Source organism: Carassius gibelio, chromosome A13 (assembly GCF_023724105.1).
Source record: "Carassius gibelio isolate Cgi1373 ecotype wild population from Czech Republic chromosome A13, carGib1.2-hapl.c, whole genome shotgun sequence".
Taxonomy (NCBI): domain Eukaryota; kingdom Metazoa; phylum Chordata; class Actinopteri; order Cypriniformes; family Cyprinidae; genus Carassius; species Carassius gibelio.
Genome location: NC_068383.1, coordinates 22,915,266 through 22,931,953, shown reverse-complemented (window position 1 = coordinate 22,931,953; position 16,688 = coordinate 22,915,266). Strand labels below are relative to the sequence as shown.

The 16,688-nt window shown below is 38.8% G+C and overlaps 1 protein-coding gene across 1 annotated transcript in view; it reads right to left on the bottom strand.

Moving 5' to 3' along the window:
* Positions 1-834: 834 nt before the first annotated feature.
* The window catches only part of LOC128026674 (calcium uniporter protein, mitochondrial-like), a 63,374-nt gene continuing 47,520 nt past the window's right edge, over positions 835-16,688 (bottom strand). Inside the window, exons 3-9 of the mRNA XM_052613928.1 lie at positions 10,149-10,212; positions 8,140-8,310; positions 6,610-6,714; positions 6,364-6,524; positions 4,721-4,924; positions 4,484-4,600; positions 835-3,904 (exon numbers count right to left, since the gene is read on the bottom strand). Coding sequence (XP_052469888.1) covers positions 3,824-3,904; positions 4,484-4,600; positions 4,721-4,924; positions 6,364-6,524; positions 6,610-6,714; positions 8,140-8,310; positions 10,149-10,212 — 903 coding nt within the window. The 3' untranslated portion in view covers positions 835-3,823. The remainder of the gene's footprint in view (positions 3,905-4,483; positions 4,601-4,720; positions 4,925-6,363; positions 6,525-6,609; positions 6,715-8,139; positions 8,311-10,148; positions 10,213-16,688) is intronic.

Here is a 16,688-nt window from a genome sequence, read left to right as displayed (position 1 = left end):
TTGATTTTTCTGTACATTTCTGCCAAATGTAGAAATAACTAATACTAAGCTAGTAATATTGTAGAAACATATAAGTTGCTTTGCAATGATTTGTATCATTAAACGCTTTTTATTCAATACTTTTTGCAACCTTCTTTTGCCATGATAACAGCTTTGCGTTTTCTCCTGTAATGCCTGATAAGTTCATCAAGAATCAGTCCGGATCCTGCAGATTCCCAGCTCCATGTTGGTGCTTCTCTTCTTCAGTTCCCCCCCTCATTTTCTATTGGGTTCAGGTCGGAGATCTGGGATGGACATGGCAGAAGCTTTGTTTTTGCTTTGCTTTTAACATTTGTTTTTGGATCCCTGGCCTTTCTTGATCCAGCTTTGACCCTATTATATGTTCTTTAAATTTTTTTTTTTTTTTTTTTAATCTGTTGGTATTTGATAGAATCCACGATGCCATCTTTCTGAACAACATTAAAATAGGCCCACAACAGCAGAATATTTAATTGTACACATGGGCTTTTTTGTTTTTTTACTCCTGCGTCCAGCAAAACCATCTTGAGGGTCTGCTGCTAAAAAGCTTATTTTGTAGTTTTATCTGACCATAAAACCCAAAATAAACCAAAAATCATCCAAAAGGTAAATGTGCAAAAAATATAAAACTATTTTTTAGGCCAGCAACAATAATATAATATAATATAATATAATATAATATAATATAATATAATATAATATAATAAATACATTCTACTTTATAACGGAAGGTGTGTGTTTTATGTACTCTAACAGATCACATTTTGTTGCATTATAAACAGATTTGTATTTACAATAAATAAAATAACTACCGGATCCAAAACTGGATAAGTATTTATTGATAATTGAATTACATTTCTCTTTTATACACATTTCATAAATGATACAGGATTTTACATTTTTCTTTTTAAAGTCTTCTAATATTACAGCATCCGATGTCAATGACAAAATGAACAAAGACTAAGAAAAAGAAAAAAAATGTTTTCCATTCAGCGTCAACCATTTGCCCCCCCAAATATAATTTTCATTTTAAGTGCACATGAAGAAAACTTTAAAATAATACACATAACCAAAACATAATCAGTGTGAGAGTATAACAAGGAGCTAAAGAAAGACGGGCAAATTGATGGAGCGAGGGGCGTTCAAGAAGACCAGGATTTTCATACTCTCTCTGATCTCAGATCAGTGTTCAGAATAAAGGCAGCACTGCAGAGATTGCGCAGCAGCATTGAGACTGAGAGAGGATAAAACAAGACATAATGTTGAGGAGATCCTTGACCAATCAGAGCCTGTGCAGCCGAGAGCATCCTTGCTGCTGGGTCGTGGAGGCTGAGGGACTGGGAACTCTGTTAATCTGCATTTAGCATTCATAATAATCTTTGCTTTTTTGATTAATTTATATATAATTTCCCCATGTGAACACATACATTCATGCAACACCCGCTTTAGAATAGATTCCATATATTTGTTATATTATTATTTAAAAAAAAACCTGAAACAAACAGAAAAGCCTAGAAATAAACTAAAAGAAGTTCAATTTATCAGATAATGACCAGACCCACGACCTATTAGATTACAGTAGCTCGAGGGATGTCAGTGTACTGGGCGTCCTGGAGAGTGAGATGGAGAGTTTTTGCCCTGAAATAACTTTGGAGTGTGTTTAGGCCTGAATTTATGACTGTTGATCACATAAGTGAGGAAGATTGGATCTCTCATACAAGTTATTTCACTTTTTTTCTTTTTTTTATTCTTTCAATGTTTACTCACACTAAATATCATTCCAAACCCATAACTCTTCAAATGTTATGACGTGAGGGTGAGTAAACCTTAAAATGTACATTTTCGGCTGAACTATCCCTTGTGTTCGTCAACTGCTGAAAATCTTCCCCATTACTGCAACTCTGAAACACGAAACAACGTTTGAATCTAACGCAAGTGACATTTCAGAAAAAAAAAAAATCTGGAGTCTGTAATATTTAAACACACGGTAAGAAATGGAAACATGGATTTGAGACTCTTATCAGATCCCTCCACTTCTAGAGACATAAACACATCATGAATATGGCTTTAAAAATGAATAATGAAGACCACAGACACAAACACGGACAGTCTGACATAATGAGCAGACTTCTGCTATACAACAAAAGAGCTGTTTCTCTGCAGGGGTCTGAGTGTGTAGGACATAACCATAATAGACAATAAGAATACAGGCCATGATAACTGCCCAAAATAGTTCAATATTTTATAATAATAATATTTTCGATATGATCATTTTGTTAGAGAACCATAAGGGTCAAGTCCATTTCACATCCCACAGATTCAAAATATCTGGGCGCCCAAGGAAATGGTTACAGATATATATATAAATTATTTAATGTAATAACTGGACTGATGATGCATGGGGACAAAAATGATGAAAATGTTGACAATCAGCTCAACCCAGCTAGAATCATTGCTAAGGCCTGTCGGCTAAAGATAGCACACATAGACAACGGATGCCACACTCTCTCTCTATAGCATGCCACGAAGTGTGCAAAACACACGCTAATTCTAGATCTAATATAATACACGTTCTCTGCATGTTCCAGAAGAATTGGCATATCGAGGCAGATATATGCAGCTAGAAACGCCACATGACTGATGGGAAACTGATCGCATTCCGAAACTTTTTCAGGAAAAATAAAATTGCATTTTACACAGTGACCTGCCTTAAGAGCATTCGACGGGGAACTTTCTTGGATTGCGTCTGATAAGCAGGTGTTTCGTAACAAGCACACTGCAGCAGATGCTGTGAGGCACTGTGGGAAAATGTCATTTGATGATGTTCGAAAGAAGGTTTCTAGAGAAGAGAGAAGACCTTCAAAGAGGATCCATCCACAGAGACTGTGTGTGTGTGTGTGTGTGTGTGTGTTTGCCATGTAAACTGATCGAGTATGACATATTTTTAAACAATAAAAGAGTTAGGGATGGAGCATTTGAGCATCATTTGATGTTGAGAATCTCATCAAATCAAATATCAGAGCATCTGCAGATATGTAATGTCTGGTGGCATGGCTAAAAAAATTATAATAATCTAATGAGAAGAATAACCGTTTCTGCACATTTCTCTCATCGTCATAAACACAATATGGCTTTTAAAATAAAAAGTGCCAAAACTCTTTGATTCTTTGTCTTTTTGAAATAACAGAACACACAGTGATATTTCAGCTTTTAGGTCTGAATCGGGGCTAGTCGAGAGGGTTTTGCTTAGGCTGTTTCAGCCACAAGAGGACTTGCTCGATGGTAAACGGATCCTTTCCGAGACGGAAAGAGCACCGCATCCCGAAGTCTCTTCTGCAGAGCGTCAGAGTTAGGGATACTCAAATGTGGAAAAAACTGTTCAACCCAAAGGCAGATGGTTTTTAGATTTCAGACGTGGGGTCATTGTCTAGTAGCGATGTACTGCTTGAATCCTAATGTCTCAGCTTCCTATCTGAAGTAGCTGTCCGTTTCTCCTTGTGCTCTGGTTGCGTTATGAGAGCACCAGTTCAGCAATCATCTGCCGTCACCATCCGTTCGGGGATGTTGTGAAGTCGTTTCATTTAATTGCATCTCTTCTCCTCTGCATAGACTTGCCAAATTAAGGAAAACAATAAAAAGGATAACAATAAAACTCTGAAGTCTGCTGTGGATATGGTTTTTCATTGAGGTCGTAGAGATGAAACAAAAAGACAAAAAGAGGCAGAAGAGAACAAAGTAAGAGAGAGAGAGAGAGAGAGAGAGAGAGAGAGAGAGAGAGAGAGAGAGAGAGAGCTTCAGGTTCTCATCAGTCCTTGCTGGCAGTGATTTGCTGGACAGGGAGGTGCAACTCCAGCGGGTCTCGAAGACGCTTTAGATCCAACTCCGCCTGAGGGAAACAGAGAAAAGAACATGAACTAACAATGAACAATACATTTGTTACAGTATTTATTCATCTTTATGTGTGTTAGTTAATGAAAACAGTTATTCACTGTTAGTTCAAAGTGCATTAACTAATGCTAACAAATACAACTTTTGGTTTTAATAATGTATTAGTAAATGTTGAAGCTAACATTAAGATCAATAAAAGCTGTGGAAGTATTGTTCATGCTTAGTTCGTGTTAACTAATACAGTTAATTACTGTTACCTAATGAACCTTATTGTGAAGTGCTACTAATGTATTCCCTAATGTAAGCCCCCCCACACTTTCAATGGTTTTACAGTAATTCAATGGAGGAGATGAAGAATGAAATATAAAAAATATAAACAATGCAGATTTACTTTCACAGCCAAGGATGCAAATAATAGTGGAGAGTACTGTATATATAACTAGCTGTTTTCACTGTGTTTCCAAAATCTGCAGTATATTATTATATTGAATACCGGCACATGTCTAGTGAGTTTATAACAACAGTGCTCCGTTCCTTTAAGAGAATGAAAGGAGTGACTCATATGATGCTGGCTTACCTCAGCAATCGCATCCTTCAGTTTGTTGTACTTCTCAATGTCAAAGCGTGTTCTCTTCGCACCCTTATGAAAGAACAGCAGGTACTGTCTGTCCCTGGCGTCGGGGTAAAGATATTCCTGTGAGAGAGAACAACAGTAAAAAGGTCAGACGGATCTCCTCGTGTATTCACCGGGACCTTCTGAAATTCCTCTGATCATCTGGGGGAGTTGTGGGGATAAAGAGCTGGAGCTGCTCACCTGACGTGTCAGCACGAAGTAAGCGTACATAGCCATTGCTGTACCATAGGTGATAAAATATGTGACGGGCTCCATGATATCCCATGAGTACTCCCACCAGGTCAGTCGTGCTAGAATGCCAAACTGTGTGGCCATGTATGCCATCCCACCCCACAGCACCCATGTAGTCCTGCGCTCTGCTCTCTTACTCAGCTCTTCTTTAACCTGAAGAAAAACGATATCACACACATTCAGAAAATATGAGTTTAACATGATTTTACTACATGGCAAAAACTGTATTATGCTATGTGTTGAAAAGGAAAATGACAAAACATACACAAGAGTTTCTTATCCAAAATTAATTTCATTTTTAATGAGGAACACTTTACAGTAAGGTCCCATTAGCTCAGGTTAAAATAACATTAAAACATTAAGAGACACAGGGTTAGGGTTAGGGTGGGATGGATTGAGGAGAATAAACTGCTCAGGTGTTTTATGAACTGGGGTTCCTCAAGGCTCAGTACTTGGACCACTTCTCTTCTCCATCTAGATGACATCTTTAGGATCTGTCATTCAGAAGCATGGCTTTTCTTTCCACTGCTACGCTGATGACACCCAACTCTACTTCTCATTCCAGCCAGATGACCCGACGGTAGCTGCTCGCATTTCAGCCTGTCTGAGTGACATTTCTAGCTGGATGAATGACTATCACCTTCAGCTTAACCTTATGAAGACAGAACTCCTGGTGATTCCAGCTAACCCATTGCTTCATCACAACTTCTCTATACAGCTGGGCTCGTCAACCATAACTCCTTCGAGGACAGCCAGAAACCTAGGAATTGTGATGGATCATCACAGTTAAGCTTCACAGACCACATTGCTACAACGACCCGGTCCTGCAGGTTTGCCTTATACAACATTAGGAAGATTCGACCCTTCCTGTCAGAGCAAGCCACCCAACTTCTTGTCCAAACTCTTGGTCTCTCCAGACTGGACTATTGTAATGCTCTCCTGGTGGGCTTTCCTGTATGTACTGTCAAGCCTCTGCAAATGATCCAGAATGCAGCAGTGAGGGTTGTCTTCAATGAGCCAAAAAAAGCTCACGTTAATCCTCTCCAAATGAGGTTACACTGGCTACCAGTAGCCGCTCGCATCAAATTCAAGGTGCTTGCCTATAAGACGACCACTGGCACGGCACCAACTTACCTAAACTCACTGGTTAAATCTTATGTGCCCTCCAGAAGTTTGCGCTCTGCAAGTGAACGACGCCTTGTGGTGCCATCCCAAAGAAGTTCAAAATCACTCTCAAGGACCTTTTCCTGGATGTGCCCAGCTGGTGGAATGACCTCCCACTCTCTATTCGTACAGCTTTACTCATTTTCAGGAAACATCCAAAGACTCATCTTTTTCGCCTGCACTTAACCAACTAACACTAGCACTTTTCCTTTTCTTGTCTTTTCATTTATTTAAAAAAAAAAAAAAAAAAACCTGGCTATGCGTTTTATACTAGACTAATTGAGACTTGTCATGGCACTTGTATACTGTTGTTGTTCTCTTGTTGACCTGACTGCTTCTATTGTTCTCATTTGTAAGTCGCTTTGGATAAAAGCGTCTGCTAAATGATTAAATGTAAATGTAAATGGACATTCATTTAAACCCCGCACCTTCTCCAAGGGCTGGAGCTGAGAGTTGAGGTCCTCCAGTCGTCCAATGAGCTCTCTCTCTTTGGTGAGCTGATGGTTTTCTATAAGCAGGGTGGAGTAGAGCTGCTGCACCAAGAGCTTGACATCGTTCAGTCGTTCTGCGTCCTCGTGTGGTAGCAATTCTGCAACGGACACCAAAAAAAAAATTTAAAAATAGCAGGGCCTCCGCATAATCTTAATGAGCCACAATGAAACATGCACACTCACCTCTCCTGGGCGGCTGCACCGTGTGTGTCGTGTCATTAATGACTAGCTGAAAGCTGTCCATGAGTAAAACGTCAATCCCTGTAGAGGATGCTATTCTTACTCCATCTATAGAGACAGAAGTAGAGACACAGAGGGAAATTATAGGAACGCAATCTGAAACGGTTATGTAATACAAGAGCCAATCTAAATGCTTATCACAAAGTTTTCCTGCTCAGCAGGAGAAGAAGCATTTTCCAATTTGAGGTGAAACAGAGAGGTAAAGACAGGTCAAGTGCCTCTCACACGGGAATAATTGAACTTGAAACAGAGCAGATATGCAGTTCGCACAGAGTACAAATGATTATTGCTCCTCAATTAGATTTAAAGATATACTATCAAGTTAAACATGTCAGATAAAGCCACACGTTCATCTGCAATTTGTGGATTTAACTACAAAAGAATTTGTTAATAACTTAAATTTGAACTTAATTTTTTTTTTTATCCCCTAGAGCTCAGAACAGTGAATGTGTTTACTTGCGCAACGCTACACTCAATATTCTTAAAGGGATAAGTCACCCAAAAATGAAAACTGTTATCATTGTGTTATCTGTACACAATCGTTTAATGTTTGAATGTTTTAATCGTTTAATAAGCGAATACCAATCAAAAGTGCATTAAACTGATGCAACATTAAAGATTTTGATTTTCTATCTCAAATGAAAGCTGTTCTTTTAAAAATGTCTCATGTATGTATGTACGTATGCATGTATGTATGTATGTATGTATGTATGTACAGTATGTATTCAATTAAAATGTAACAATAAGAAAACAACTTCTTTGAGCTTGGCAGAATGAATGAATCCCCATCCACTTTCATTCATCCATGGAAAAAAGACAAGTTAAAAAATTTGGTTTAACTTTATTTTGATGGTCCCTTTAACACATTCGTTGACTATAAGTTACATTACACCTACATGTATATTAACTCTCATTGGAGTATTAGTAGAGTATTAGTAGAGTATTAGTAGACTGGTAGAGTTAGGGGTTGCACTTTATTTTACAGTGCGTGTACTAACATGTACTTATAGTGTACTTCCAGTGTATTTATCTAAGAAAGTCCTGGTAACACAGGGTAACTACAGGGGGTAGGGTTAGGTTTAGGGGTAGGTTCAGGGTTAGTATATAGTTATTACATAGTTATTGTAATTACTATAATAAGTACATAGTATGTACATATGGAAAAGGACTGTAAAATAAAGTGCTACCGGGTTATGGTTAGAATAAGTTCTAGGCAAGTACTTCGAAAGTAGAATGTCTGCTGGGAGACCATGACAATAAAGAGTTAGCAGATATTAATCAGATAGTCTACTAATAGTCTGATGAGGGGACCATCAGAATAAAGGGTTATTAAAATTTCATATGGATGAATAAATGACATCTGTCATGTAAACACCATAAAACAGTGTCTATGACAGCTTTGGCAAAAGATCCAACCAACTTGTCTATATTTAGATTTCAGAGACTGGATGTGGATTGTGTGTGGTACTCCACCTGTAGAGTAGGTGGCGACTCTATCGATGCCCCTGTCCTCCGCCTGCAGCTGCTGAAGGAAAACCCCCACCGTGTCGCTCAAGGGTTTGAGGGTGAACTGGCAGCGTTCTCGTCGGGACGGCAGACGTACAGAGATCACCGGCAAGCCGTTCTGATACACCACTGTAACGTCTGCAGAAACATGACCGAAGAAACCACATTAGATGTGTAGCGACCAAATTACGCAGGATTTGTATGTATAGTAACAATGTAGTCCAGTTAGAACTCACTAGAAATGAATTGAGCCATCAAAACCTAGTTCCTCAGACTCATTAAGCACATTTAAATGGCAAAAGAAAGATACAGTCTGCTGAGAGTTTGTACAGGAACGTGTAAGAGACTTATGTGGACAGTGAATGTGTAGACTGCCAGCAGGGGGCAGTGTTGGGATGACGGTATGCGGGAACCACGGGGCCCTGTTGAATGATGGGAGAATACATCACACTACCGCAGCATTGGATCTGTCCAGCCTGAGTTATGAATGCTCTCTCTTGAGCGAAACAACAACCCGGCCCTGTGGAGTCAGGGGACGTCACTGTTCATCAGTGTAGTGTCAGTGCAGTTTCCAGCTGCAGTCACTTTATTTTAAGATATCCTTGTTACATGTTCTTACTATTATAATAACAATTATGCATAATAGTACATACAAGTAACCCTAAACCAAACCCTAATCCTAACCCTAACCATATAGTAAGCACATGTAGTTAATTAATATAACTCAGTACTTAAATGTATAATTACACTGTAACAAGGACATCTTAAAAAACCTAAAGTGTTTAAACGTGTAAGATTTTTAATTTATGGTAATCAGATTATTTAATGTCTAGACACTTTCAATCTGACTGCATTGTATCTGGATCAACCTCAGATTGATTGAGGCGTTTACGTCAAGGTTTGATCGAGCCATCAATCTGATCAGAACGGTTTTATCCAGGTGCACGTAAATGTAGCTAACGGGTCAAATTTCCAACATTACACAATGCTAAATCCTGTTTAGCAAACGTTTGCAGATACAGCTGTATAAAACACAGTAAATGAGCCTCTCTGTTAATAATGGTACACCTGCAGAACAATGCTAGCATCGCACAGCATCCTTTATTCTCATTTGCAGTCGCTAGGAGGTTTCTTTGCTCACAATCGAACACCTGCAATGCTAGATACAATGTTGCTGGTTTGTTTTATTCATTTTCCGAGTCATAAAAAGCTATTATGCCAAAGATAATAAGTAGGAATCTCCAACATCTGATTTTATCAGCATTACGGTCCCAGAAGGAAAAATGCTTTTCAAAATATCAGTAAGAAAACAGATCTACAGTGATAACACGCAAACTTTATTAATTTACATAATACTTGTGTTAAGTTGTCAAACTGTTAGTGAACTTCTTCACTCAACTATGTTTAATATAATATAACAATGCCAAGGTCATAGGTTCAATTCCGAGGGTAAGCAATCTATCACTTTAGATAAAAGCATCTGCAAAATGCATGAATATAAATGTTTATAGAATATAATCCACTGTTACTAAGGAAATAACAATTGCTTTAGTCTCTATAGTTTTCTTAAGTAGTGTCGACTAATATTAGCTAGCCATCCACCTAATATTGGTTAATATGAGATATTATAATGTACTGAGCATAAATGACAGTAGTAAACCCAGACTCAATAACATCTGGTTACACCAGTTACATAAAGCATGCTCAGTACATATTCTTGTATTTTGTCACTTTGTTTTTTCTTAGATATTGACTTCAAACCATTATTTGTAGTGTATACTGTATGTTCTCGGTACTGGCTAGTTTGGTTCAAGGCGCTGAACTCTTTAATAAAGAATTGTCTGAAGAAAACTGAATTAAAAACACGCATCTGAGACAAAAGGAAGGTGTTCATGTCAGAGCCCTAGTGATGGCTCAGTGATGCAAATACTTACATGCATTTGCATGTGTTCAAATAAACACAAACAAACACTCACCTTCTGTAGCAGCAGATGAACACAGTAGTCTTTGACCCTGCCATGAGGGGGAGCCCTTCCAGCCCTGCAACGACAGAAGAGACAGAACAAGACGGAGGTCATTTGTTGTTGAATCTTATTTAGGCAGTACAGCTACATAAACATATTCTTACAAAACTGCTTGCACAATTGCATCTGTTTAAAAGGTTGTAGACGTTCCCCATTCGTCCAGGCTTGTCTGAGTGTAGCGCGTGAGATATGATGACGCTTACATCACAGACGGGCTTTTTTCATTTTGAGTAGTTGCTGTAAGCGTTACAGTGCCCATGTGATCTACAACAATCCTTTAGGGGATAAATGGAAATGTTTTGTCTTCACAGGAGAATGGGGGTTGGCACTGAAATATACAAAAGCAGGAATCACTGAAGCATGGAAAATGTGTATTTTATCTTCATATATTTAGCACCAACTAAAAAACAGGTGCTATGAAGAACAAAGGTGACTGAGGTTCATACTACTAATGAACGAAATGGCAACAAAATTCAAATCTTATGGGAATAGTTCACCCAAAAAGTCATTGTTCACTCTCCTTCATGTCATTTCAAACCTGACTTTCTTCTTTTGTAGAACACAAATGGTAAATATGAAGAAAACTGAAGAATATCCAGGTCACTCTTTCAATATAATGGGGGTAAATGGGGATTGGGAATGTAAATCTCCAAGATGACAAGAAAGAACCATAAAAGCTGACATTGTGCATTATAAATCCAAGTCTTCGGACATCATACAAAGTCATTGTGTGAGGAACAGTCATTATTCACATTATGATATCGACCTTTACTCGTATTACCATGTTGAGGAGAGTTTATGGGAGATGTCAGAATCATGAATAAATTAACATTTACATTGGATTTGTTTTGTTTTTTAAATGAAATCAAAGAACCAGTTGATTGCTGCACTTCTGGCATCACTACACTATTGACAAAGGACAGTTTTGCTAGAAAGAGTTTTGCTAGTGTGACTGCACCTTAAAGCATATGAACTCTGAAAACACTGTTTGCATTTGAGACAACAACAATATAAAGAATAGGACTGCAAAGCAGGTCAATAGTAAACACGCTGTCTCTCTCAGAACAGCAGTTAGGCGTTTCTGAATTGAGAGGCAGCCAGAAGAGAACCACATGTTGGCCACATGAAAATACATCACATTTTCCACTGTGCTTCTGAAGAGGATAGTCACCGACAACACTGAGAGAGAGACAGAGAGAGAGAGACAGAGAGAGAGAGAGACAGAGAGAGAGAGAGACAGAGAGAGAGAGAGAGAGAGAGAGAGACAGAGAGAGAGAGAGAGAGACAGAGAGAGAGCGAGAGACAGAGAGGGTTGTGGCCAAACTGAAACTGGGGATTCTATATTGAGATCATGGGAAATGAGACCTTTGCCTTGCACCACATTACAAGCAAGCACACACACGCGCACACACACACACACGCACGCATGCACGCGCGCACGCACACACACACACACACACACAGAGTTTGCGGAGTAATCAACAGCAGCAGAAGTGTGTTTAGCTGTAGAATGTCCAGAGATTTGCAGTGTGGTCATTTTTGGGCACCATGTGGGAAGTTGTGGCCTAATGGTTAGAGATTTGGACTCGTAATCTGAAGGTTGGGAGTTTGAGTCTCGGGCTGGCAGGAATTGTAGGTGGGGAAAGTGAATGTGCGGCGCTCTCTCCACCCTCAATACCACGACTGAGGTGACCTTGAGCAAGGCATCGAACCCTCAACTGCTCTCCAGGTGCCGCAATATAAATGGCTGCCCACTGCTCCGGGTGTGTGTTCACAGTGTGTGTGTGTGTTCACTTCTGTGTGTGTGCAATTTGGATGGGTTAAATGCAGAACACGAATTCTGAGTTTGGGTCACAATACTTGGCTGTATGTCACATCACTTTCACTTTCACCTAAGTGTTGAGGTTCACAGGCCACTCCATGTCTTTCTGAAGTAGAGCTTTCAATGTTTCCACCCACGCATCTACACACTGACTCTCCACCCACACACGCTACCCCACTAACCTGACAGCAATCGAAAATGCACCGCAGATCTACTCGCATTGTGTCATTTATGGTGCAGCAGTCAAAGCTCGGGGATTGTAATAGGATTGTTGCCGGTTCAAATAAGGAACCAGTAAAGAACAAGTCAAGAAGTATCAGCACTACACCCTTAAGTGCTTGGTTTTTACAGGTTGACTGTGCCTGTAGTAAATATTCTTTTGCTAAAAGCAAATGTTTACATCTCTCAGTGAAGTTCTCCTTCCACTCCTTCTGTAAACAAATGAATCACTCTACTGTAAAACCATAACCTACATGCCTACATGTAACATACCAGTCGGGGCCAGTCGTCAGTTGGAATAAAAGTCGACGGTTGGAATAAAACAGCTGATTACAAAAAAAAAAAAAATTACTTTGTTAGTTTGTCTACGATAAGAACCCATCCTAAAGAGTGCATCTTGCTGTTGTATGCTTTAATCTGATGGGTGATAAACTTTTTATTTCTAAGGTCCTTACAACAGCAAAAGAACCAAAAACCACGAAAAACACTGACCAAGCCAATAAATAATTAATAATAAGATAAAATCATCAGTATGTTTGGAAAGTGTTAGAAAAGTCAATCAGACTGAAAGAGTCAAGTCACCTTTATTTATATAGCTCTTTAAACAAAATACATTGCGTCAAAGCAACTGAACAACATTAGGAAAACAGTGTCAATAATGCAAAATGACAGATAAAGGCAGTTCATCATTGAATTCAGTCTAGACACAAAATAATCTGATCAACAGGAAAAGATTAAGTTTATAAACATTTGAATCTGATGGAATTTATCAGTCAGATAAAAAAGTAAAAAAAAATGCTTTCAGACGCACACAGTGACACAAAGTGAATGTTCATATACATTTATGTCTTAAAATGTGCATTGTGTATATTTATGCTTCATGGGTTACAGACTGGTCATTGAAGGAAACTGAAGTCATCAATTATTCCTTGCATGAAAAACTGACTAAAACCATGTTTGGAACAACATGAGTGTGAGTGCATTTAACTAAAACTTTTAAGGTAACCCATTACTAATATCGCCACCATGGTCAGAAAAGCACTTTTTAGCATTCTCGCCAATGTTTTTTTTTTTGTCCAAATTTAATCTGACCATTTACTAAAAACAAACATTATGTATGCTTTACATTGTGTGACCAAAACTAAAAAACTAATTAAATTGATGGACTCAAAACCAATAGAGTGCAGGCAATGGGCCACTGTGCAACTAATGCATGGCTCAAGTGGGAACTGGAAGTCATAGGTCCATCTGACCTGAAGCCCTAACAGTCATCACAAACAGTGTTTGATTGCCACATGTCAATAAAGCACCACAGATACAATGCCAGTGTCAATCAACACACAAGATCTGACATGGCAGATGACACTACTGACAGACAGCACAGAGGTGTGAAGCAGTTTAATGAGTGAATGTGCCGAGCCTAAGACTGGAGGTCACTGCATTCTCTGACAGCCGTTAAAGTGCCGATTTCAGCCCAGGACTGCCATTAATTAGTAATGAAGAGATAACGAACCAACCCCTCCGCAGAGGGTGATGTCTGCTTTCATTATTACGACTGAAAATGTGGAAAGGTGTCAGAGGCATTAGACAAATACAACTTGCTTCAGTCTTTAGCTTTACCCAAAACAGATTGGCATTCTGCACATAAAAAAGGCAACAAGAGCCAGCTGAAAATCACATAATCCAATCCGATAGAACTGCCGTTAACACAGTTTCTGGAAGTCAAGGTGAACAGGCTTTTAAACGGCCTGTCAGGAAACAATGTTCACTTCCTACAATAAGAGCTTCTGGAGAAGAGCTAGCAGCTAGCTTTGCCCTAGTATACAAGGTGAAGTTATTTTTTTATTTTTATTCTTTAAAACAACATTTTCCTTACAGATTTAAATCATTATTACAATTTTTGTTTTATGTGTTCCTTGTAGCAGAGTAATTATACATTTAAGCACGGAGTAACATTGATTAACTACATGTACTTACTATATAGTTGAGGATCTGAGTTTGGTTAGGGTTACTTGCATGCAATTATGCAGAATTTATAATTATTAATATAGCAAGTACATGAAACCTGTGTAACAAGGACACTGTAAAATAAAGTGTTATTTTTACACACACACACACACACACACACACACACACACACACACACACACACGCATATTACAGGTCCTTATTAAAAAATTAGCATATTGTCATAAAAGTTCATTATTTTCCATAATGTAATGATAAAAATTAAACTTTCATATATTTTAAATTCATTGCACAACAACTGAAATATTTCAAGGTCTTTTATTGTTTTAATACTGATGATTTTGGCATACAGCTCATGAAAACCCAAACTTCTAAAAAAATTAGCATATCATGAAAAGGTTCTCTAAACGAGCTATTAACCTAATCATCTGAATCAACTAATTAACTCTAAACACCTGCAAAAGATTCCTGAGGCTTTTAAAAACTCAAATGAACCCAGCCTGGTTCATTACTCAAAACCGCAATCATGGGTAAGACTGCCGACCAGAAGGCCATCATTGACACCCTCAAGCGAGAGGGTAAGACACAGAAATAAATTTCTGAATGAATAGGCTGTTCCCAGAGTGCTGTATCAAGGCACCTCAGTGGGAAGTCTGTGGGAAAAAAAAAATGTGGGAAAAAAAAGTGGCAAAAAACGCTGCACAACGAGAAGAGGTGACCGGACCCTGAGGAAGATTGTGGAGAAGGACCGATTCCAGACCTTGGGGAACCTGAGGAAGCAGTGGACTGAGTCTGGAGTAGAAACATCCAGAGCCACCGTGCACAGGCGTGTGCAGGAAATGGGCTACAGAGAAGCAGCACTGGACTTTTGCTCAGTGGTCCAAAGTACTTTTTTTGGATGAAAGCAAATTTTGCATGCCATTCGGAAATCAAGGTGCCACAGTCTGGAGGAAGACTGGGGAGAAGGAAATGCCAAAATGACTGAAGTCCAGTGTCAAGTACCCACAGTCAGTGATGGTCTGGGGTGTCATGTCAGCTGCTGGTGTTGGTCCACTGTGTTTTATCAAGGGCAGGGTCAATGCAGCTAGCTATCAGGAGATTTTGGAGCACTTCATGCTTCCATCTGCTGAAAAGTTTTATGGAGATGAAGATTTCGTTTTTCAGCACGACCTGGCACCTGCTCACAGTGCCAAAACCACTGGTAAATGGTTTACTGACCATGGTATTACTGTGCTCAATTGGCCTGCCAACTCTCCTGACCTGAACCCCATAGAGGATCTGTGGGATATTGTGAAGAGAAAGTTGAAAGACACAAGACCCAACACTCTGGATGAGCTTATGGCTGCTATCGAAGCATCCTGGGCCTCCATAACACCTCAGCAGTGCCACAGGCTGATTGCCTCCATGCCACGCCGCATTGAAGCAGTCATTTCTGCAAAAGGATTCCCGACCAAGTATTGAGTGCATTACTGAACATAATTATTTGAAGGTTTACTTTTTTTGTATTAAAAGCACTTTTCTTTTATTGGTCGGATGAAATATGCTAATTTTTTGAAATAGGAATTTGGGGTTTTCATGAGCTGTATGCCAAAATCATCAGTATTAAAACAATAAAAGACCTGAAATATTTCAGTTGATGTGCAATGAATCTAAAATATATGAAAGTTAAATTTTTATCATTACATTATGGAAAATAATGAACTTTTATCACAATATGCAAATTTTTTGAGAAGGACCTGTATATATATATATATATATATATATATATATATATATATATATATATATATATATATATATATATATATATATATATATATATATATATATATATATATATATATATATATATATATATATATATATATATATATTGCAGGAGATCCTGCTGGAGTTTTAGTTCACACAGTTTGGCATTGGTTTGTTAATTCAGGAGGCAGGCCAGCCTTCGAAGCAATCATCGACTGACTATTTCACAAACAGTTTGTACCGACACAGAAGCATCAGCCCTTGTGTAAAGACCCATGGATCGATCTACACAAATCCATGGAGTAAAGACAGCAGCAAGGCACAAAACACAACATTAAGATTTACTCTCTTTTGACTTTTGACACATAAACTGGCCTGAAACTCTGTGACACTGGCCTCAGGCCATCCTTATTCTTCAGCCCTGCAGAACATCCCACGTTGTATCAGTAGGACTGAGCCAGTCGTTTGTCAACAACATTGACTTCATTGCTGCCTACACCGGTCAGTCAGACTCACTGTACTGGCTCTGAGACTGGGAACCATGCAGATAACACTACAGCCCTGTCCACACTATAACTATAAAAGTACTACTAAAATAAGAGACCAAACACTTCGGCAGAACATCCCATGTATCAGTGACTCACAGTAGACTCAGCAGTGTGTGTACTCTCATAATGTACTTGTAATAGCTAGTCAGTGTGAGGCAAGCTCAAACAGCGATTAGATAAGTGCCG